Consider the following 23,489-nt stretch of genomic DNA (forward strand, 5'->3'; position numbering starts at 1 on the left):
CCCTTTTGATGGCAGGATGATAATCTCGTATCCTATGCATCAGTTCGGACTGGAAGCAGTTAACTGCAGCGTTTTCGTGGCATAAAGAGTCGGAAATTACGACGAAATTGCGGTGGGCCAACTCAGAGTAAGTGCTGCCCCGATAGTATACCATGCTTTAAGCTTTGCTACAATGCAGCAAAAGCGATCCGCTCACAACGTTACCCGCGTTGCTATTAATCATAAGAAACGCACATCCGAAGCGATAGCATGCTTTGCTCATAATATTCCTTGTGAGTGTGAATGCACCGTTGTCGTTTCTCATGACTACCACTTTAAAACGCCGCGACTCTGACAAATACCTACTAACAATACTTACTAATGCACTAATAACAACAAAACCTACACAGTTTACTAACAAAAGGGCTGGGGGAAAGGGGGTATGCTCATATCCTGCCGTAGGATGCGACTTGTGAAACCTGGGCACGCGATCAGTTCGCGCGCCTTACTGGGTGCCGTCTCGTGCAGCACCCGCGTAACCATGTGGGACATAAAATTTGTTTGCTCGCGCTTATCGTAAAGTACATTCTTAATTTTATATGTGTTAGTGTTGACGTTGATCTGTCATTTCCATCCATTTGAATCGTCCTCTGCCGACCACTTCATTTTCGAAAATGGCGTTGAAAACGGCCAACTTTGCCAAAAGTACGACATTTTGGATTAATTGTGGCAAAAAGTATTCCGCGCTCGGTCGTCAAAACACGTGATTTTTAAGTATGGAAGCTGCAGAATACGCTAAACTTTTTTGGCCCTTCCAGCTTGTGCAAAAGGCGCCATTAGCAAGGCGTAAACTTGTAAGAAATAGCGCCAAAAAGCAGCTCTGTCTCAGAGGCCGAAAATTGACCACGACGGAAGAACTTGATATTGTCAGAATGTTAGAGCCACGCTCTTTCATTCTATGTCACCAACGTCAACCTAGACGCAAAACCCTGCTCACTAAGTCAGTTTTTTCGCAGCATGGTTATCGCGATTCTGACGAACTTTGTCCCCGCCTAAATCGACAGCGGTTCAACATAGTCAAGTAAAACTCGGGAAACTGTCTTTATTTGCAGTAAGGAGTCCATGATAATTTTTGGAACCAAAACTGAGGGGGGTCGAGCACGCCGTTTGGGTGATTTGGCCTGGAATGGGGGGGGGGGGGGGGACCCAGCTGTCTTTTCCTGTATGTCTTCTAAATTTTCTGTGTCTCTGCCGCTTCATCTTCCTGTCTGTTTTGCTTTCGGGATTAGCAATCCTACATCATGGCTAACCATTCCCTTCTTCTGATATATATATATATATATATATGCAGGGTGAGGTAAAAGGATTATCAAACGGCCACGAAGTTTTACAGAAGTTCAAAAAAAGACGCGGAAACAGATTTTAGGGAAGTTACAAACACTAGTTTATTACATAGGGAGACGTTAAATTTGACAAACGCCTGTGGCGCGCCCGTACCGATTATGACGTCATGTACCAAACCTATTTAAGTAATGTGTAACCAGCTACGCATCTTTTGTCCTGACGAAGACAGTGCCACTGTCGAAACGTCGACCCCTTGCCCATTTTACTTCTTAACGTCTCCCTATGTAATAAACTAGGGTTTGTAACTTCCCTAAAATCTGTTTCCGCGTCTTTTTTTGAACTTCTGTATATATATGTATATATATGTGTGTGTGTGTGCGTGCGTATATGTGTATAAGAAGAGAGATCGATCTTCCACGAATAATTATCGGCCACTCTTCTTTCCACTCCCAGTAAAGTATTTGAGACATTTATCTTAGTTCGGCTGGAGAATGTTCTTGACTCGGTAAGCTTAACACTTCTTCAGAATTTGGATTTCGTAATGGAAAATGTACAACCACAGCACTCATTAGCGCCACAGAGAAGATTGAAACGAACGAACATCGAAAACAGAATTCTAACTTTGGGGATTCTTGGGGGCTTTACAAAGGCACTTGACATGATCAATCATGATATACTACTGTTAAAGCTAGAAAAGTATGGAATCCGCGGAACACCACTTAAATTTTGATGTAGGAGTGGTACACAGCAGCACGTCTCTGTGGGAAGGTATGACTTCGACACCTCTAATATTCGATCAGGTGTGCCGCAGGGATCCGGTCCATTATTATTTGTGAGCTTTGTAAACGATCTACCTAAATATTTGTCAGAGCCATGCGTTCTCTACGCGGGCGACACTAATATTTTTGTGGAAGCAGATTCGCTTGCAACATTATGCGTTAAGGCAAAAGACGTGCTGAAAAAAACAAACAAAAAAACACACAAACACTAGTGTGTAATTTTTTTGCTCCCGTACACTCCTGTGCTCTCCCGTACACTCTTAGAAATGACGTATGTACATTATATCCACACACCACGAGGACTAACTTTGGAAATTTTTCCTTTCTTAGTTATGGTTTCGGACATATGGAATTATTTGCCGGTTGAATTAAGAGGCATTCAAATTCCATGTAACTTTAAAACAGAGCTTAAACTCACCCTTCCATTCAGTCGTACTCCACACATTCACGCTTCTTAACTACGTTCACCTTCTGTGACATTATATATTATGTTTTGTCACTGGACTTCGCGAAATTTCTATGTTACTTTCATTTGTGTTCTCCTCTACATGACAATTATTGTTTGAGTATTTATTTGCTGTACAGAGACTGTATTGCAGGGCCCGCCCTAACAGTCCCGACTAACCTGTAGTTTTTGCCTTGTCACACAATAAATTATCACTGATCCTTGATTTCGGTAATATACCGTTACCGTTGGCTGCTAAGGGGCCGCTCCAAGCATGGTGACCTCCGCACAACAATGAGTGACTGCCATGGAAGAGGAAAGCTGAAAGCAAGGAAACCGAACCAAATTCTACGCTCATATAATTTGCAATAGTATTTATTCTTTCCTCGCCCATTGATTCTCAAAGTTTCCACCCTTTTCGTCATCAATCAGTTCGGGATAGAATAGTTATCTGTTCCTGTGCTGTCTTGTTTATTTATATATATATACGATACAATCTTGCGTAAAGCGTGAAATTTGTGGAAAAATATAATCAGCTGTATATGGATAGTGTACCTTCTTGTGTTACTGTTGTCCTCTACTTTTTCTGTTTCACTCTTTGCTCGCATAGGCAAGTGAAGAGAAATAGATAGCACGGTGACACAGATGTCAGTAGGTGAAGGCCTAATCACCACTATATACGTTGTTGCTAGTATTTAGGCACAGTTTTGGCGTTGAGTTAGAACGCCAGACGACGACAGAAGACACACCACAAGACGGCGACATAAGATGCCTGTTATCGTCCTTCAGAGTACTCTTCTATTGCCCTTGTTAAACCATCAGTTGCACGAGCGCTCAACACTTTCCTGAGCCGCAGCCAGCTTCAGATAAGTTGAGCCATCGCCCACTTACTTATCATGGTGTTGTCCCCGACGTCGCTTTCTGTCTAGTGTCGTTATCAAGGAGAGTAATCCGTGAGCTAGACGAATAGCACTTTCTTTGATAACCTTCTACTGTCTGTTTGAACAAGGCAGACGTGCGTCAGGGGAAAGCCTCGTTGGAAGATTACAAGTTGTTTGAATGGACACATAGTATGCGGCTGTAAAGCCCTAAATAGGAGGATAGGTCGGGCGCTGCAGTTGTTAGACTGGTTGGGAATCGATAATCAGTGACAAAATAAGGGGAACTGCCGTTTTTTTGTAGACGTAACATGTTTGCAGCATACAGGATGAAAATTTCATAAAGACCTATGGCAACGATTAGTGTAACGGAAGCAAACTGCAATACCTTGATAACAGAAATATGCCAACGGGAGCTGTACTTCACGCGGTGGTAGCAGTTGCCACAAGCTGTGTCTTCTGCGGCGCACGTGACCAGGAGACGACGACATGCCAAGCGGACATCCTGTTGGCGGACAAGCTGATTAAACTGGCACACAAGATCCGTTGCTTGTTGATCTTCAGGACTGGTACAGGTGTGCCATCCAGGACCGGGGGTAATGGGGAGGGGTTTCAAGTAAGGTGACTGCTTTAGGCTTTGTGCCTGCACAGTCCTCCTGAGGTTACAGGGGACATGTGGTTGAGAATGCTCCGTTGCCATTCGTAAGTATCAACCATGTTGCAAAATACGAACAAGTGCACGAGCGGCATGGCCGAGCGGGTTAAGGCCCGCTCGGTTGTAGTAGCCAAGGTCGTGCTGAAGACTGGGAGGTGGTGGGTTCGAAGCCCAGGACGCATACTAATCCCCTGTTCCCCACTCCTTCCTGCTGTCCTCTCTCCATCTGGGCACATCTGTACGCCGCTCATAGCCACAGTTGCTTCGCGGCGCTAACACGGAATCGAAAAAAAAAACAAGTTTCCGCTGCCTAGCTGAAAGTTGTCGATGCGCCATAAAAACTCATCGTCATCATCATCATCATGTCTAGCTGAAAATGCAATTATTCACTCTGCGTCGTATGCGAAATAAGTTGTTTGATCTTAATGCCATAGCGCGCTACTTAATGAAGCCAGATGCTCAGGGTTCGATGTCATGATTTAAGTCGTAGAATGAATACTGGTAATCGCTAGACACACCATTTGCCATAGACCTCACACGAACATTCGGCCTAGGCCCCGGAGAGCTCAACCGTAATTATATGGCTTTCTAATTGGGGGCAAAAAATAAAAAATATAAAGAAATGTAACCATAATATTAAGCTATTAAGGTCCGTGGCACAGATCGTAAAGTTTAGTATCATCCAGAGTTCGAGGAGGAATTTTTGCCTTTCATTTTGCCTTTTATTATATTTGCTATTATATTATTATATTGGCTTAATTTATAATAATATTTATTATATATTATTATCACATATTATATTTGCTTTGATTAGGCCTTTTCATTTTGATCGTCAGCGCGCCAGGAGCCGAGGATTTTCTCGGGGAAGTGTGCCTCGCTTTCATCTTGAATAAGCTTAGCCTTTCTTCCAGTTTTTTGTTCGGCTTCGAATATGTATTCAGAACAATAAAGGAGTATTGCAAAAGTGTTTAATTTTCTGGTCTTAATAATTCGCGAATTCGGATGGGGGCACGAAGGGAATATTATGCGGGAGTTCTGCAACGAACACGTACCGCTACATTAATGTAGCGGTACGTGTTCGTTGCAGAACTGAGCTATTCTGGATATCACATACATATCGGTGGTGGTGGTGGCGTAAACCGGCTTGCCGTTGTTGGCCTCACGAATGTAGCCAGGATGAGATGAGATGATGTGATAACAGATGAAGGAATGATGACGGCCGAAAGTTACGATCTAAGGCAGTCACTCCCAGAGTTGATGAAAAGTCCGAGCAGTTCTCATAGCCTTTGAGCGAGGCCCGATTCCTGGAGAAAGCAGACGAGGCTGCGAATTTTGGAATACCTTTCCGTGAAAGCGCCTCTGGGATGTAGGACATCATCCACCGTACAATTCCTGCAATGGCCAAGGTATTTCTCCCGCACCGCAGCATATGCACGGCAATGCAGTAGGATATGTTCGATAGTTTCAATTTGCTGACAATGTATGCAGTTTGCGTTGTCTAGAGAGCCAATCTTGAATAATTGTGATTCAGTGAAAGCGCTTCTTGTTCGCAACCTGAAGAGCAGGGTTTGTGCACTGCGGGAAAGTCCTTTCAGTGGGAGATCAAGTCGATGATTTTCCAGGATGTCCCGGATCCCAGGGTGCTGCATAAGAACTATCTCATTGATGACCAATTTTCTGTCCCGGGGTTGGCAAACTAGGGCTAGTGCTGTGGTGTGCAGCAGCAGCAAGATGGTCCGCTTTTTTGTTGGCACTAATGCCGACGTGGGAGGGGATCCATTGCAGGGAGATGTCTCCACCGATTGTCCTGTGTTGGGCACATGCCGTTCTCGTACACACTGCTAGAATGCCATTGCATGTGGAGTTCCATTTGGAGAGCGCTACGCGAGTCCGTGAGGATGACAGCCTTGGTGATTCCCATGACCTGTACCGCAGCTGCTGCATATAATATTGCAAGAAGCACATACATAAGCATACAAGCATACATATCAAGTTGACAGGAGAAGCTAACATAACGAATTGGGTGACAACCTTTTCTTCTTCTTCGTCTGAGCTTTGAATGTGCTTAATTGACAAGGGTGGTCCTTACTAAGATTGCGGATGCCGGCATCGACGTCAATGCCCAGTAGGTCTTCCTGCCGTCATTCTTTTGCATGCATTGTGACAGTGAAGATGGCGGTATTGTAGTGTCTCTACGGTGTGTCGTGTACAATGTGCTGCTGCAATGTCTTTACCGCGATAACTTCGTCGCTTCGAATTCATGAATCTCATTTGTTAGAAGTTGTAATGCTAGCATTTTTCTGTCATCGCTGCCAATAATTCGAAAAAGAAAAGAAAAAAATGGTGGTCGCGAAATTTGTGAAAATGAAGTCCTCGTGCAAAATTACTACTTTTACAGTGTGTGGACATCATATTTCACGCGATTTCCTGACGGCAGCCATCAAGCTTTGACTTTCTCCAGCTTCACTGAAGCAGTTCAGAGCACAGCAGGCTCATATTTGCTATAGTTAACTTCAGAATCTCGGTGAAACAGGGAAAGTCAAGTCCGATAAGAAATGTAGCACAATACAAAAAGCAACACTGAAGCTTCCTTAGTGTAATATATACAAGCTTTCGCGTGGGGGACCACGCTTCATCAGGTACAAGGTGTGAAGTTCGCGTATACAAGTATATGTATATATATATATATCTATATGTGTGTACAGAGAGAGAAAGTTTACAATAAGCAGACCCGACAAAAAATGGGGGGGAAAGTAAACACTGAAAAACAAAACAACTGGAAAGCTTTCCAGTTGTATCTGTTTATTTATATATTCGTCTGCTATCTTGATTCACGAAATTTGTCAAATGCCACTCGTTTCCTTGTGCTTACGCTCTCTGTATAATGCTGCCACCGAGGGAGTTGTATCAAAGTAATCCAACGTTTGTACACGTCATTGCGCCCTCAAGAACCCACAGTGTGGGAAGCCGCTAATCCCAGTATAATAGTCGCTTTTGCCGAAAGTTAGGGTCATATCGACCAAAGTGGCACCCCGCCGCTTCCGCTGTCTTAGTGCGCGGCGGAGTAACGGCAGAGACCTCTATGCGGGATTCAACGGACGACGATTATCTGCAAGTCCGTCCTCCCTTACGAGGTGGCGCGCGCTACATAGAGATGCAACTTCACGCGTTTGGAGGTAGAAAGCAGAACCAACTAAGTGACGGAAATGGGGAAGGAGAGAAAGTGAGAAGTCAACCAACTTCTGAATTGTTCGTTTTGGACAACTGTTGAGTCTATGTACCTCTTTGAAAGATGCGAAATCTATCATCTGATGCAAAGATGATACTTTGCGTATCCACTTGGAAACTGCTATCCCCTTATTATCATATTATTCCACTTCTCAATCTTCTTTATCGCTATTTTTTTTATAATTTCCCTTATTTCTTGACCTTACAGGAAAAACACCGCAACCATTGCTTACAACTTTAGAGGCATGTGAGACGCATTAACCTGTTAAGACGCAATTGTAATAATGGCCACCTAGTTTCTTTTCAACCCCACCCCACTTCTGTGCTTGCAATTCAAGATGACCCAGCGATCCCCTATCACATCTTTCAGTGGCCAAAGGGTAGCTCCTCAATTTCTTTTCACTAGAACACCTTGTAGCTTGAGCTCAGCTCATCGTCAGCAATGAGTATGGTGTGCGCCACGCAAGGGAAATTTAGATATTGTTGCGGAAGCAAGTTGCACATATGCTGCTGTGTGCCGTGTCAAGTGGTAAGAAGGTAGAAAGCGGCTTCATGCTAAGGGCAGCCCAACTTGCATGTAACTGAAGCTTGAGACTTTGACATACAGAAACAAATGTTATCAACAAGTTAGTAATTTTCTTAAGTTGTTGTTTCATGTTGTTATCGTAACGGACAAGTGTAGAACGCAAGGATTAACGATTATCTGAAATTTTGCTCAAGATAAATAATGAATACTAAATTAAATCTTTACTGGTCGTGTAGTCGGCTGGTACAGTTATCAACATCACAAAGATCATCAGTACAACATCACAAATATCATCCGTTATCGCGTGCCGAAATCACAGGCGAAACATTTCCTGCCAGCCAATCACAGCGCTCCACCCTCCTTCTCCTGTGGCAGCACTGGTGAAACAAGTTGAACTTAACTTTTCCTGTGCGGTGGGGAGCTCGGTTTTGAAAGCATCGATTAGAACTAACTTTAATCGACGTTAGTGAAACCGGGCTGACGTCCTACGGTGCGTTCCTCGCGATTTCGTAGCTTCGCAAGTTGGCGTTTGCTCCGCCTTCGCCTACGCTGCGTGGGAGGTCGTTGAATGGTCAGGCGCATGTTCGCAGCTACGTTGCAGATTCCCAAGTTTGCATTGACTCCGTCCATCATCATAGCAACAGGCATGCTACGCGGTGCAGTACGCTTTCCGGGGTGAACGCTAAAGAGCCGTTCCCTGCCAGTTCGTGCGCCTTTGATCGTCGGTGTTGGCAGAGGGGACATGGAACGACGAAGACATGTTCGTTGTGCGACGTTCGCGTTGGAAATAAATATTTATCTCCTCTTAAATGAGGAAGGGGTCGCTGACTACGACCCAGTGCGTAAATACCGCACTCATCAGCATGCCTTCCATACCACCATCATGCCACGTGGGAGAAAAGGAACGCTACCATGTGGGGGGAAAGGAACAAAGAGAGCATGGTGACAAAGGTATTCCGAATTAGTACCAGAACTCATACGGCTAACAGTAAACTTAGCTTTGGGTTAAGGGAGCAATGAGGTGACACTTAACATCGCTTGAAATGCTGCCTCCTCTGTCAAGCTGTTCACCAGGAATCCCCATACCAAATATTTTCGCTCTGCGGTGCGTTGCAGCTGTGCAATCCAATTTACAAAGCAGTAATTACAGACAAAAAGCAGTCGGAGAAAACCGCCGCGGAGGGCCGACACGATACTCTCGTGACGTGGTGAGGGCTCCGTGCCTTATCTCATTTGCTTTTCTTCGCAGCTCACGCGCCGCTTATACATGCATGAGCTGTGCTGAGTGGCGTACGTCACGACGTCCTTTCGTTCTGCGATGCGCTCTTTTCGGGAGGAGAATGATTCTTCGGACGCGTGCGGAACAGAGCCCTCGCGCTCGCTCTGTAGGTCACCCTACGCTCATCATTATTTTTCAGGAACTGATTTTATTCGTTGGAGAACACTCTGCACAGCTAAACGAAAAAAAAAAAAGGGCCACCTCACTGCTTCTTTAATACGAAACTGGGGCACAAGCCAATTAAGCTATGTGTCATTTCATATCCTTACATATGACACGACTCGAAGAACAATCTGTGCTTGAATTATGTTCCATGCAATATATTCGTGAAGGGTTAGGTAGTGGTGGTGATGATGATAGAACTGCTTGCCGCAGTCGGCCACGCTCAGGCGGGCAACGTCGCGACTATCGCAGCTTTAGGTAGTGCTAGTGGTGGTGGGGTGATGAGACGAGAGAACGCGAATGAAACACAAGCAGCCAATGGACGAAAAATGTACAACAGAAAGCTTTATTCTCCACGCACTGTCGTGCGGCTCGACGGTTGGCGATGGTGATTTAGCCGCTATAATTAAAGCAGTGGTCTTTCCTTTTTTCACTTCCACCACGGCCATTGGACGGCCTGTGGAAAAATGGTGGCGAGGCGGAGCCAACGCGAACTGGCGAAGCTCAGAAGCGGCGAGGAACGCGCCCCTAAAGGTGTTAGCAACTGAGTCCTGGGGCATCTTGTTCGTACTCATATTTTCTACCGTTCGCTTCTCCACCATCTCTTCGTGACTTGCATCAAGTCGATGACCCCCGAGCCTTGGGTTAATATCAACCAGAAAGTGAATCGACTCAGTTTTCGCGTTAATCTAACCTTTCCAACGAACGCATAATTGCCACTGAAGTGCTGGATTGTCCTTCCAGCGTCAAGGCCCATACCCAAACAGGTGTCAAGATGAGATTCCCCTCAACAACAGATATATGACATGGAAATAGTGCGAGCGTTCACAAGATAATCCTGTGAAAAAGATGTGCGCGAAATAAAACGCGTCCACAAAATGTTTGAACAAAAACTCACTGGGGCTGTTGTCCGGGTAAAAAGAAAAAGAAAAACGTTAGCTTTTTCAGTTGTAATTTCCTCTGGTACAACATCGTACCCCCTCATACCGCGTCACATTCTGTGTGACGCACCGCTGACACCTAGTTCTGCATGACGAAAGTTCGTGACGTTTTTATTGTGTGCTTCACATTGTGCTTCACATACTGAGACTTGGGCACCGCTTCACTCTGCCCGTATCATAGGACCTTGACAGGAGCTGACTGGACAATATAGCTGACTGGACTGAAGACAGCAACACCGCAATCAGATATAACGTTTACCGCACATTAGCGCACGCAATATTGTTCTGTTTTTTAATCGTCAACAACTCGAGTTGGATTCGATTGCATATAAAGAAAATATGGAGACTATTGTTCCACAAAGGGTGAGTGGGCTACGCCAGAACACACAAGCTGTCCACACAACGGCCGCTTGGGGTTCGATACGTTAGTGGACAAATGAAAGTGAAAAAATGAGGAAAACCGAGAAAATCGTAGACGGAGAAAATTTCAACTTGATAAATGTCTCTCTCCAAACACGCCATGCCGACGAAAGGTAAAGAATAGGCATGTGGAATATACCACCTTTTTGTAGACCTGTCTGCACGCCGGCGAATGGTGACTCCCACTTTCTGTCGCCCTGCCTGGACTGATGAAGCACGCGTGGGTTAGTGCCGGACGTTTTTTTTTTTTTGCACCCAGGATCATAATATAGGGTTTCCCGCGACATTGCCACCTCTGTAACTTTCAGGAATACGTGCTAGTACGCGGGCTTGCCACGAGGCATCCACTTAGCGGGAAATGTAAAAACGAAATAGAAGGAGTCGGAAAGAACGCACGAAAGACCCAGCCAACCCGACTGCACGTTGCTCTATCATTCGTTCTTCAGACGCACAAGACGTTCATATTGAGGCCACGGAAGTTTAGTAAACATGAAAGACAATGCCTGATCTATAGAATTAATTTCTTGAATGTGTAAACGCATGTTTAGTAAGAAAACTGGCAAAATGTATTGTCGAACGATGGGAAGCAGTGAGGTGCCTGTTTCATATACGACATTTCTGTGGCCGACTGTCCCTTTAAAGGTTCCCCTTCTACGTCTTCCTCTCCCACGTTGCACCATTGCGTCGTCTCGGTCACGCAGGGTTGTCACCCGCATCCCGCTGCAATAGTACACTGAGGTGTAATTACAAATCAGGATAAGCCATAGCCTTACGTCATGAGGCAGCTACGTTCATGAGCGACACCACGATGATCGGCCTGTGGATTAATTTTGCCCACCTGAGGGTTCCATAGCGTGGACCAAAACCTCAACGCACGGCGCACCGTGTTTAACGTCCCTCGCGGAAGACGGCGTGTCTAAGCAACTTGTACAGGTCCCGACAAAAGTTTACGGAACACGCGAGCGGTGTATCCTTTCCTCTGTGCGACACCCTAGCGGCAAGCGGAAGCGGGCTTGTTCACTCGTTAAGAGCGGTGGAGGAGTACGCCGGCAGCGACACTAATTCGAACCAACCTTGGAGCACATTCAAGCCGTACCGAAACTACCGCGGTGTGTCGCTACCAGCGCACTCGCTCACCCCTATGAACGAGTATCGAGCCCATTTCTGCTCGCCGGTGGGGTGTCGAACTGAGGAAAAAAAAAAAAAAAAAAAAACACCGCTTGCGTGTTCCGTAAACTTCTGTTGGGACCTGTACCTTGCCAGAAGTTGCTGGTCTCCTCGGCCGTGTTGCAGTTACAGGCGTTCCTAAACTTTATGGACATGCATCGCATGCTATTATGGTAATGAGACGGGACGACCCGATTTAGGCGGGATAGGTCAAGCTTTTGCCCTCGTAGTCCCACTGTCCCATCCAGGCTGCTTGTGTGCGTCTGCGTTCTGTCACGCTTTTGACTGCAACGAGCTCCGAATCAAAAAAAAAAAAAAAGAAAAACGAAAGAAAAAAGAGAGAGAGAGGCGAAACAGCGTCCAACGTACACGTGACCTTCTACCGGCTTGCATCTTTCCATAATCTACTTAATGGAGTACAGAGGGCCATCCAAAAAAATTTTTACATCAAGACATCTGATGAAAATGTGTGTCATTTGAATAGCGCGGAAGGTTTTGATGTGTGCAATTTGTTTCCCAGAAAAGAAAAAAAAGAGAGAAAGAAACTCACATAAACATGACTCCACGCGTTCACCCTTAATTCGCCGCTCCGGGTATAACGAGGAGAAGGTATAATGCCACGTCACCGATGATGTTACAGAGTCAACTCGTTCTGGTTTGCTGGTCAGTGGGGGTCACACAGTAAATGATTTTACACCATTATTTGCTCAAAAAAGGTGTATTCTTATAAAAACACCATTTTCTATTCCGCAAAGGGTGCAAGAAGAGCATTACTAAAGGTGTAATATCGACATACACCACGTTTTATCCAGTGTCGATCACTAAGGGTGTAAAGTGGGGTGCTGAAACAGGTGTTTACCGTCTAATACACCTTTTTTACATCCCACTGGAATTGGGAATATGGTGTTAAAAATTGTGTTTTATTTAGTGAGAAAAAATTCTGCTGCTTTCACAGCTCCGCTCGGCATGTAATCACATTATAGATGATAACCTATGTTAGAAACACAGTATTTGACAGGGAAGGATGTTAGGTATTTAACTGATATCTTTGACTCGTTGCAAGCGTGGGTGTTAATTGCAAAAGCGCATTCCCGTCACCGTTACAAACGTCCCCCCCCCCCATCCCCACCACATGTAACTAACGTGCCCCAACAAACTGTATTTCAGTATATGATCCATCCGACACGCGAATATAGGCAACTGAGGGTGCCCGAGGTCTCTTCAAGCCTCGTCACTCAAGTTGGTCCCACAGTGTTACCAAGCTAACAAGGCGTGCCTGCGACGCATTGCGCTCCGGTTTAGGTTCTACGATGGAACCACGGCTGGAAGTCTGTCCTGTTCAGTTTGGTGCTTGCCATAGAAGCAAGAACGTCGAACTGTATGTCTCGGCCACTGGGCTCGGCATGCTGCCGCAGAAGCTTCTATTACACTAGCTATTTGCGAGGGAATATTTGCCAGCAAACAATTCCATCATAAAAGGTGTTTTCAATAGAATACTCCCCTTTTAAGGGTGTTTTTATTTTTAAACGCCCATTATAACAGTGTTTTATTAGGAATACACTTAAATAAAGGGTGTATTAGAAAACACTCATCATTTGAGTGTAAAGGCAACACCAAAAGGGTGTGCGCCATGGGACAAGCCATTTACAGCAAAAAAGTGTAAAAAAGTTTACTGTGCAGCGCCCTGTCCCTTTGCCGCCGTAAACCAGTTTTGCCAGTTACCCAGGTAAATTGGGGATAGATGGAACGGCCGAAACATGACCGAGCCAGGACCAGTGCTTTTTCAGAACCCCGAACAGCCGAGTAGCAGACGACAGCTGAGTAGCAGACGACAGCTGAGTAGCAGATAACATTTCTCTGGACCAATCAGCGATCGTAGCCCCTGTAGCGTCAGCGCGAGGTTCCAGGCAGATCACAGGCTGGTACTGCTCTCCACCACCGCTGCGCACGGTCGCTTTTTGCGGCGTACTTTAAATTCAATTTCTGCAATAATTATGACTCTGTGGTGTGAATTACTTCTTATGGTGCATCTTACTGGCCTACTTTACAGTTTTATAGAAAGAAAACAGGGTGTTAAAAGGACTTCTGTGCTACTTTAAAGGTACTGTAAAGCAGGACCGGTCAAATGTCATTCAGTGTGGCTATTCGATAGTCCAAGTCACCAGGACAAAATTTGTGCAAGTTTCATTCCAATGGACGGTGCAATTAATTAGAAAATTACAATTAAAGATTACGGGCAACACTGTACGAGGTATTCGAAATGAATCCGTACTTCCGGCGGCAACCACATTGCGTGCGTATAACACTGGGCCCGACATAACAATCCACTACAATCCACCATAAAATCCGCCCCTGCAGTCCACACAACGATCCACATCGGAGGATAAACGGATAAACGAACTGTAATGAAATGCTGAGTCTTTGAAAATATGTGTCAGACGTTCAAGAAGCCAGACAGCGTCGGGACTTGTTTGTTCACAGAGGTTCACAGAGAGAGTTTGTTCGTTCGAAAAAGGCCGCGAACAGAAGGAGTGCGCAGGCGCAGCAGAGGAGTAGGGGGAGCCTCCATCGAACAGCGGCCAGAGCTAGGTTACTTCGCAAAAAACACTGTTAACAGGAGTTTCAGAATGCATAGGTAAACACAAAAACTAATTATATGGTTACTAAAATAACGAAGTTCTGGTGTAATAGCATGTAATACCAATTTTCAGTGTTGCCCGCTGTACAGGGGGTTGTTTGACACCGGGCGTCGCAGCGCTCCGCTACGCCGCAGCTTTCATGGCAAATTAGAAATATATAGAGCGCGTTGTCGGTCGTATGGTTCCACATATGGTATTTAGAAGCAACAAAGTCTCTAGTCACATCATATAATGCTTGTCTACAGTACCTTTAATGACAGATTCTTACGTATTGGCTAATACGCCATTCTCAGAGTGAATACCTTGTAGAAAGTATATAGTATCGATAGTTTATGCACGCTTTGCTCACCAAGCTCTCTCAATGGGAGCATGACTTTGATATGATGATCCATCTTTGTGACGCTGACAATAAAGACGAAATGGATGTGCAAGTTCAGCGAGTTGGAGGCGGGATTTCCCCTTCGTATCAGGAAGTATGACGGCACACTAAACAGAATACATTCCGGTTAAAGTACCGTAATTGATTGCGGACTAGGTAGCAATTAGTAGGTGTCTCGCCTTGGGGATCGGAGGATTATGGTCACATTATTTGGGTATAGGTGGTCATATTCTGTAGGTTGTTCACACATTTGTGAAATGTAGGAAATGAAGTGTTTTTATAGAAAATACTGGGTACTGCCAGACGTTCACACTCGAAACCCTAAGATTGAGGAACACAAAGGGCAACACGGTCTAGCTCGCGTGTGGAACCAACACGGACTCTCACCGTACGAGAATGTCTGAATTTTGAAAAACAAAAATGTATCTACTAATTCGTGGTGAGCATAACTGATCAATCGGAAGGAGTGGTTCCAACATGCATCGTCTCCACAGTATGTCCACTTGGACATAAGTAAATTTCATATATTTTACATGAGTTGCTGCGTTTCTTAGCTTCTATTTCATCTTCAGAACTCGTTTACAGCTGGCTTTCAATTTCCGTTTCGTAATCGCCTAGTAAATGAGCTACGCTTCACGTCTTCCTTGACCATGTACTCCTTATATCCGCACCCTGTTCTATTCCTGAGGTGTTAATTCTGAGCACAGCCTACCCTCCTAGAGAGAGAGAGGGAAAAGAAAGATGAAGAACCTATAGGGTGTGGTTGAATCGGTTGATAAATAACACACGGTTAGTTGTTTCTTGTTCATTGCTGCATCTATGATGAACGTGAAAAATGTTGGCTCAATGCCCCAGGAACGCACCTTGTACATGCGACCATGTAATAGGCGAAATTTAAAAGCTGGCAGTCACTGTATCGTTCCAGTTGGAAAGCACTTTTAGTGCGTGCTTCGTGTGATATGAACTCTCAATGTAAGCTTCACAACGTAAACTCAATGCAAACTGGAATGTTGACCGGCCTCGGTGGCTCAGTCGGTAGCGTGTTCGCCTTCTGATCCCGAGATCGCGGGTTCGAACTAGAGCACTGCACGGGCCTAATTTTCAGGCGCGGCCCAGACCCGGCTCCTACGGCCCGCACCCGGCCCGGGTCCGGCGTCTTGTATAGATTTCCAGCCCGGGCCCGGCCCGAGCCCGACTCCGCTGGCCCGGGCCCAGCCCGTACCCGACTGTTTCCATGTTCAGGCCCGGTCCCAGCCCGCCTCTGCTCTGTGTGTTCTCGAGGCTCGGAGGCGTATTGAGATTTACTAAACAGCACAAATGGTACTGTGACGTTACACGTAAGGTTTGTCTGTGCAGTGTGGTGACATGTTGCACATGCCGCAGGGTAGGAATGTGTATAATTTGGACCTCTTGGGGTTCTTTTGACGTGCGCTATGCTGTGGTCTCTGCTCTGGTCTCCCTTCAAATCCGCGTATTGAAAGAGCACAGAGCAGCGAGGAAAAGGACGCAGCTAAATGGTGGAGAGTGAGGAGGTACGCTCTGTGTTTTACAGGCTGTGTTTCTCGGCCGGCAAGCCGCTGTGTGTTTGGTGCTTGCTTGCTTGGGAAGGCAGCGCGCACTGGCGCGTGCGCGATATGTATGTACCTTGCCGATCAAGTGAGACTCATTTCCGCTCTATTGCGCATGCACCGGTGTTTTCCCCCTTCTGGAACGAAATAATGTCCCAACACCTAACCTAACTGTCCCTCGTGCCCGATTTGCTCAGCGTGCCCGACACACCAAACGTCCACAAATGTGTGTGAGTGCACGTGTTAAATCCAGACCCATTACACGAAATAAGCATGATCACGTGTAATAAAGTGATAGTTCTTAGATGAGAATACCATGATACACCTTACCCAATGAAAAAGAAAAGTGACATTAAAATTCAGCTGTTCAGTCTCGCCAAATATGTTCGCGTACATGCCCGACCATGGTCGGCGTTGTCAAGACTGTACCCGGTCCGGGCCTGGTGGGTGAAACCCGAGCCCGGCCCAAGCCCGCATAAAAAAACGCAAAGCCCGGCCGACGGGCCGGACCGGGCTCGGGCTTTCGGGTAAGCCCGGGTACGTGCAGTGCTCTAGTTCGAACCCGGCCGAGGACGCCAGCAACTTGGTGGCAGGGAACCCATTTGCTTAGGGACGCCGTCTTCCGCGAAGGACGCTAAATACGGGGTGCCGTGTGATAAGCTTTCATCGCACGTTAAAGAACCCTCAGGTGTGCAAAAGCAATCCACAGACCGACCGCTGTGGCGTCGCTCATGATCTCAGTTGTCTCGCGACGTAACCCCTCAATTATTATTAAATTATTAACGTTGACGCAGTTAATAAGTGAGACCAAATTTGCACGTAATGTGAGTCCTCCTATACATTTGTGGCTGCATACTGCACATGCTGCAGGGTAAGGTTGTGGATAACTTCGGCCACCCAGGGTTCTTCAACGTTCGCCGGATATTGCTTAGATCCTCTGGTAGGACACTATGTTGCCGGAACGTTGTCGGCAATACTATCATGTAACGTTGCAGAAACATGGCTAATGCCCGGTCCAGGCCACATTCTGACAACGTTGCCGGAAAATGTCCTTGCAACATTGCTGCAACACGACAACTGCAACATTCCACATAACGGCAATGTTATGACATTTAGGTAATATTGGCAAGATATTGACGTAGGTAATTGTGCGTATTTACTTCTTTTAATGCGTTAGCGTTAGAGTCCTCGCTACGAAAGAATTCCGGCGTGGTGTGTCTGTAGCCGCGAACGTGCAGCGCGCATGCGCGGTGAGTGGAGAGGGAAGGCGGGAAGGAGAGGGCGTGTGAAGAGTGCGATGCGACGCGGCGCCGGCAGTGCAGCTGTGGTGGTCGACAGATTCAGACGCGTCTGCGTGGGCGCGCCATCGGTTATAAAAGTTGGGCGGAGAAGCAGCGGCGAAAGAAGGCTGAAGCTGCGAGACGGCGCCGCCAAGCTGAATTGGAGGAAGCACGAACGGCTCGTTTGGCTGCGGATGCTATCTTGCGTTAGCGTTGTGTAGGGTCGTGTGAAGGGTTGTGTAGTGTTGTGAAGTGAAGTTCCGAAAGAGTTTTCAAATTTTAATGCTCACGCATTTCCCTCGGATCGACCACGATTTTTTTCTTTTTTTACGTCGGAAGCCAGATGCATGCTGACTACAAGCACTTGTACGCCACTTGCACCCGTCTTTAGCTCCGCAAATAAGTGCCATAACCCACCCGCTTCACTTGGACACTAGGGTGGAGCTGGGGGAGACCGCTTTGAGTATATAGGTTATACTGCCACTAAGCGCTAGCTTTGCGAACAGGATGGAGCATATACTAGAATACAAACTGTTGGGGCATGCTGATTAAGTGTAGTAGGGCGTACAACGTTTGTAACGCTGACCAGGATGCGTCTTTGAAGTTAACCCTTGCATCTGCAAGAGTCAAGTGTAGTCAACAACATCCCTGACATCCCTTCCTGTCATATACTGTGTTTTTAATTCAGGCTTTCGTCTCTAATGCGAATACCTGCTGAGCGGAGCTGTAAAACCAGCAGGTTTCCTCTGTTGGTAAGAGTGTTGCGCAGTGTTATGTTGCTGGAAAGACAATAAACAACGTCTACGAAACGTAGAGTCGCAAGGTCCCTCCAACGTTGCTCTGCCCTGTTGCATGAACATTGCTGAATATCAATTAATGTTGGTCCACTTTTGATAATGTTGCAGGACAGTTGCGAAATGTTTTTAAATGTTGCCCCAACGTTGTCCAATGTTGGACAACATTCGCAACATTGTTCCAACATCGAGGCCACAATATGTGCTACTAGGGGCACCACCATGTGACGATGATTTCGAGCGCACGTTACAGAACCCCAATTTCCTGTCGAAATCATCCGCAGTCCTGCTCTGCGGCACGTGCAGCATGGTCTTTGTTTGTTGCATAGTGGCGTTCTGTTAGTATGTCATGTCGATGTCGTGCATTGCCTGTCGATACGGCGGCACCTTGCACATGGGGATCGTGCGTGCTGGGCCGACTTCATCGGAAACTGCGCCGATACTTCCCTTTACAGCGTGTCTGGAATGCATCTGGAGAGCACCAGTTGCTAGGATTCGAACTGAGGTTACCATCTCGGCAATCTCAAAAGCGTTTTCTTATACCCAAAACGCACCGATGCAGGATCCACATCGCGCGCAATCGTGATTAGGCAGCGATTGTGATCGCCCTCAGGTGCGGACAAAGCGAGTCTCGGCGACAGAGATGAACAACACAGACACTTGTCCCCCGTTCGCGAACATGATTACACACTTCAAGGAGGGTTGGCGCAGGCGCAGTGGCTTCCTTTCGCCCTCTCCTTCTCGCTACTCGCACTGCCGGTTCCGGGTTGGCAAGATGGCGGCGATGACAGCGGCAATATGGAGGAAAGAAACCTAAGGAGGGAGTGTGTCTCGCCGAACGGGACGGCGGAGGACAGGGAGGGGGTTCCCAGCGGCCATGTTCGTTGGTCAAGCAAAGTTCCTCTCTCACCTCTCCGTCTCCTCGCCCACATACATGTGACGTTGTAATTGGCGCCGCGCCGGCCGCCCTTCAATCGCTTGCGTTGCAAAAAGGACGTCTCCGTTGTCTCGTTTCGAGTGTCCGGGTGAAGCAGCGAACCGAAAGTGCATGCAGTCACCAGCATGCCGAGCTGTTTCGTTCCCGGCTGCAAGAATCACTCAGGTCGAAGACTGGATGGTGTCACTTTTCACAGGTGAGTGACATTTGCAACCGCAGAAAATGCGGGCCTTTAAGAAACCTCATCGTTTCTCGCGTAGGATCCCGAAAAATCAGCAGCGTCGTGCCGCTGACTTCAGACTGGCTTCAAGCCTTAGGCTACCCTCCCGACCGTGAGCCGTCAAAGTACAGCTCCATATGTTCTTTGCACTTTCGAGAAGAGCATATTGACCGAACCTCGTTGAGCTCGGTTCGTTTGCGAGACGATGCCGTTCCGACTGTCGCCTATCAGTCAGAAGTAAGGACAAGAGTTTCGTGTTAACACCACACATGCACATGCATGAAGTTCACAGCTAACGACGCCTACTATACTATACTATACGCCGACTATACTTTCAGCCCGTCACACCGTCACGCAGCCACTCGGAATCGCCGTATCCGGCATCAGCATCGAGCTCCGCTCCATGCTCAGCATCTGGTTCTGAAACTGTGGACATCGGTCAGGTAGGATCGCAGCAACAGACACGGAAATAACTATATTGGTATTATCGAATCAAGCTGTGTGCAACATATGGCTTTCCTGTTTTGTAGATGTGGTCATGAATAAGCCGTAAGTAGGTCGTGAAGAATAGGTAATACTTGCAATAGCAATACAGGGTGTCAGCCTTTATTGGAAAACAGAACGCTTCACAAACAGAACAATGAAGAAAACCACATGCCATGTTTGCAGTAGTTGTTACAAGGTGCTATTTAATTTTCTTTTACAACCCTCTTCGTGCGGTGTTGCTTTTCGAATGAGAGCACACGGCATGTAATATGCACGCGGGTAATGGGATATTATAGTGTCTCCTAACGAAAAAAAAAATTTGACTACAAGACGCTTCTGATTATCTGCAAGGCTCAAATCGGGCACCCAAAGTATACCTTTGATTACTTTCAATGGTGTCAATATGACCCTGGTCGAATTTTGTACTTTCAGTCAACAACAGCTTCTCCACCCAGCCCCGTTCCCCATCAAGCAGTTCCGCCTGTGCACGTGGAGCACAGCAGCATTCAGGTAATCAGAATGTCGCAGCTGTAAATTATCACTGTGTCACATGCCAAAAACTACCGGAGCACCTCCACCCTTTGTCTTACCATTTATCTTTAGTTTTCTTTGAACATATGCTAATACATCTGAACATAATTTTACATTTGCAGGAACCTACTGATCACCTCTGGGAATATGCAGCGGTGGGAACTGAGCCAACAACAAGCGTCGAAAAAGTGGTAATGCTTGGGACATATGCAGGCGCGGATATAGGGAGGGGACTGCCCCTTCCCCACCCCCCAATACGGCTGCGTTCCCTGCGTAAAAACTCCTGGATGATACTGTGCCACAAAGCACAAAATCTTTTTAAGACCGCCCCCCCCCCCCCATGACGGACCCTTAAATTCGCCCCTGGACATATGTGGGTACAAGGAACGGATAATGGCAGGAGGTTCTAATACGTACACACCAGTTGTGCAGCCACCATCGAAATAAGGGGCCAGACCCCTTAACCTGCCCTTCCCCCCCCAATATGTATGCACTTTCTCATTAAACTTCCACGATTTGCATGGGTTAGCCTAGCAGAGGTAAACGGGCTGAGTTAAGTACACCCCCAACGTCTGCTTGTGGTTATGCCACTGGTACACATACTCTCTAGGTATACGACAATGTTAACTGTCTGCAAGGTTCAGATGAAGTTGTGGAAACGTGCTTTTCATTACTTCTGTTTTGACAGCAGTAAGTCCCTGAGTGTGATTTTCAATTTTCAGTCGTCAGCAGCTGCTCTACCGAGTGACATGCGTCATCTGGCTGTGCATGTGGAGCACAGCGACGTTCAGGAAACTATACTGGGGTAGCTGAAATTGTTATCATGTTACATGCTGAGAGTTACCAGGAGCATTTACAGGGGCCTGGTGATCCCCTCTGGGAACCTGCCGTGATTGGAACCGAGCTGCCAACAGATGCTGTCGAAACGGTAATGCTTGCAGCATGGGCGTGTGAGTGCAAAGGAACAAAACCAGCAATACTCCATGTCCAATTTTCAATTTTCAGTCGGCAGCTGCTGCTCTGGCCAGCGACGTGCAATGTCTGGCACCTCTTTTTGCACATGTTGGGCCCAGTGATGACCAGGCAAGTGTACACAAAGAATTAGGCTGCTGTAAATTGCTATTGTGTCACACAAACAATTACGTAGCAACATGTGTTCATAGTACTTGTATGTAAAGTTGCTGAATGTCTCTTCCCAAATAGCTTATTTCAGAACATATACATGTTTATTGAGGGAAGACAATATTGTATTTGTAGGGGACTGCTGGCCTCCTCTGGGACCTACTTGTGAGCACTAATGACATGGTACTGGGCTACTTTTCCACAGCATTCTTCTGTCATTTATTTTTTGTTCTGCTAAACACTATTTTGTTCGTGAACTGAACACCCCGTGGTGTGCGGCTCGTAGCACCCTTTGTAGTGTTCTACAATGTGGAACTCGACATCAGTGACAGTACCTACTCAGTTATCATGGACATGTGTTACATTGCAGGGCAGCACAGGGTTCCAATCGCCAGGTGAACCATATAGCCCTCCCACAGATCAAGACACAGACGTACGTTATGTTTGAATGCTCTGTGCTATATGCTTCTGCTCTACCACCCTCCTTGGCATTTTATAGTGTGGCATTTCACATCAGTGGCAATACATACTTACTTCATTCGATGTGTGCCACATTACAGGAAAGCACAGGGTTCCAGTCACCACAGGAACCGTATTAGCCCTCCAACAGACCAAGATATGGATGTATGTTAGGTTTACTTGCTCATGATATGGTGCAGTTATTATTAGAGCATAGTAATGCTTTTTTCAGTGGTTACAGTCATGCAAGTTTTTTTATTTTTATAACAGGGTAAACCTTGTGTAATGTTTCAATATCTACTGGACTAACGATTTGCCTTATATTTGCCTCTAGTTTCAGTGGACTACTCAAGAAACTGCTGAACCTGTGCAGCCTAGGACAAGTTCCCAGTCCCGACTGGTAGGACTTGCGGCATCAGACCACATAAGCTGTCATGGTATTAGCTTAATTAGGGCATGAGTTTTTGGGGTAAAACTCTGTATTCTCCATTTCTATACCCTGTTCTAGCCCTCATATACAGATCATAATTTCAGCCTTGCATCACCAAACCAAGCAATGCGCACGAAACTAAAGACAGTTTTCTCTAGCTTGTTGGTTTTGTTGCGAATTCGATTCGCAACAATAATAAGCCCAGCTTTTTATCTCTGACCTTAGTAGTGGGTGTAATCGTTTATCCCGAGATTCATAAATTTAAGCATGCAAGTATAAAACTTGATGTTTGCACTGAATTTCAAATAATATATCCTGAATACTTCTGGCCCAAAATGTATTGCATGAAGGTAACACACTTAGCCAGCAAATGTTAATTGTGCTGAGTGTGTTCATTGTTGTAATTTGCATGGTTGATTCTTTTCTACACTAACTATCGTCGTCTTGATGACTGTTCTGTGCATGTATGAATATGGAATCAATAAATGAATTCACTGGAAGATTCTGTGTTTTTGCTCCTTTGGCAACTCATGCAAGCAACTGTAAAACCGTTCATTTGCACGCAACCAAAATTTTTGCAAAGTTCGCGAACATATCATACATACCGAAAAATACTAAATTTGTGAAATCTTGCGGCCGCAAAGTTATCTGTTGTGGCCCATTTGCGAACAATTGGGGTGCGAAAATGAAGGGTTTTACAGTAGCATGAGGGAGCCTGTGACACTCTTTCTACGCTCAGAAATAGCATAGCATCCTGCAGCCACGAGTGAATCACTGTATCGTGCTCTGGGCAGGCACTTTACTGTGCCTTTTACCTGCCGATATTTTCGGAGAAGCATAA

General features: G+C 46.2%; 1 protein-coding gene across 1 annotated transcript; it reads left to right on the forward strand.

Annotated features, from left to right (window-relative positions):
• The first annotated feature begins 19,411 nt into the window (after positions 1 to 19,411).
• LOC135377705 (uncharacterized) lies at positions 19,412 to 21,446 on the forward strand. Its single transcript, XM_064610314.1, has 6 exons — positions 19,412 to 19,596; positions 19,661 to 19,857; positions 19,959 to 20,063; positions 20,539 to 20,616; positions 20,760 to 20,828; positions 21,360 to 21,446. The coding sequence occupies exons 1-6, from the start codon at positions 19,512 to 19,514 to the stop codon at positions 21,444 to 21,446; spliced, it is 621 nt and encodes a 206-aa protein (XP_064466384.1). The 5' UTR covers positions 19,412 to 19,511.
• Positions 21,447 to 23,489: the final 2,043 nt, after the last annotated feature.

Source organism: Ornithodoros turicata, chromosome 1 (genome assembly GCF_037126465.1).
Source record: "Ornithodoros turicata isolate Travis chromosome 1, ASM3712646v1, whole genome shotgun sequence".
In the NCBI taxonomy this organism is placed as follows: Eukaryota; Metazoa; Arthropoda; class Arachnida; order Ixodida; family Argasidae; genus Ornithodoros; species Ornithodoros turicata.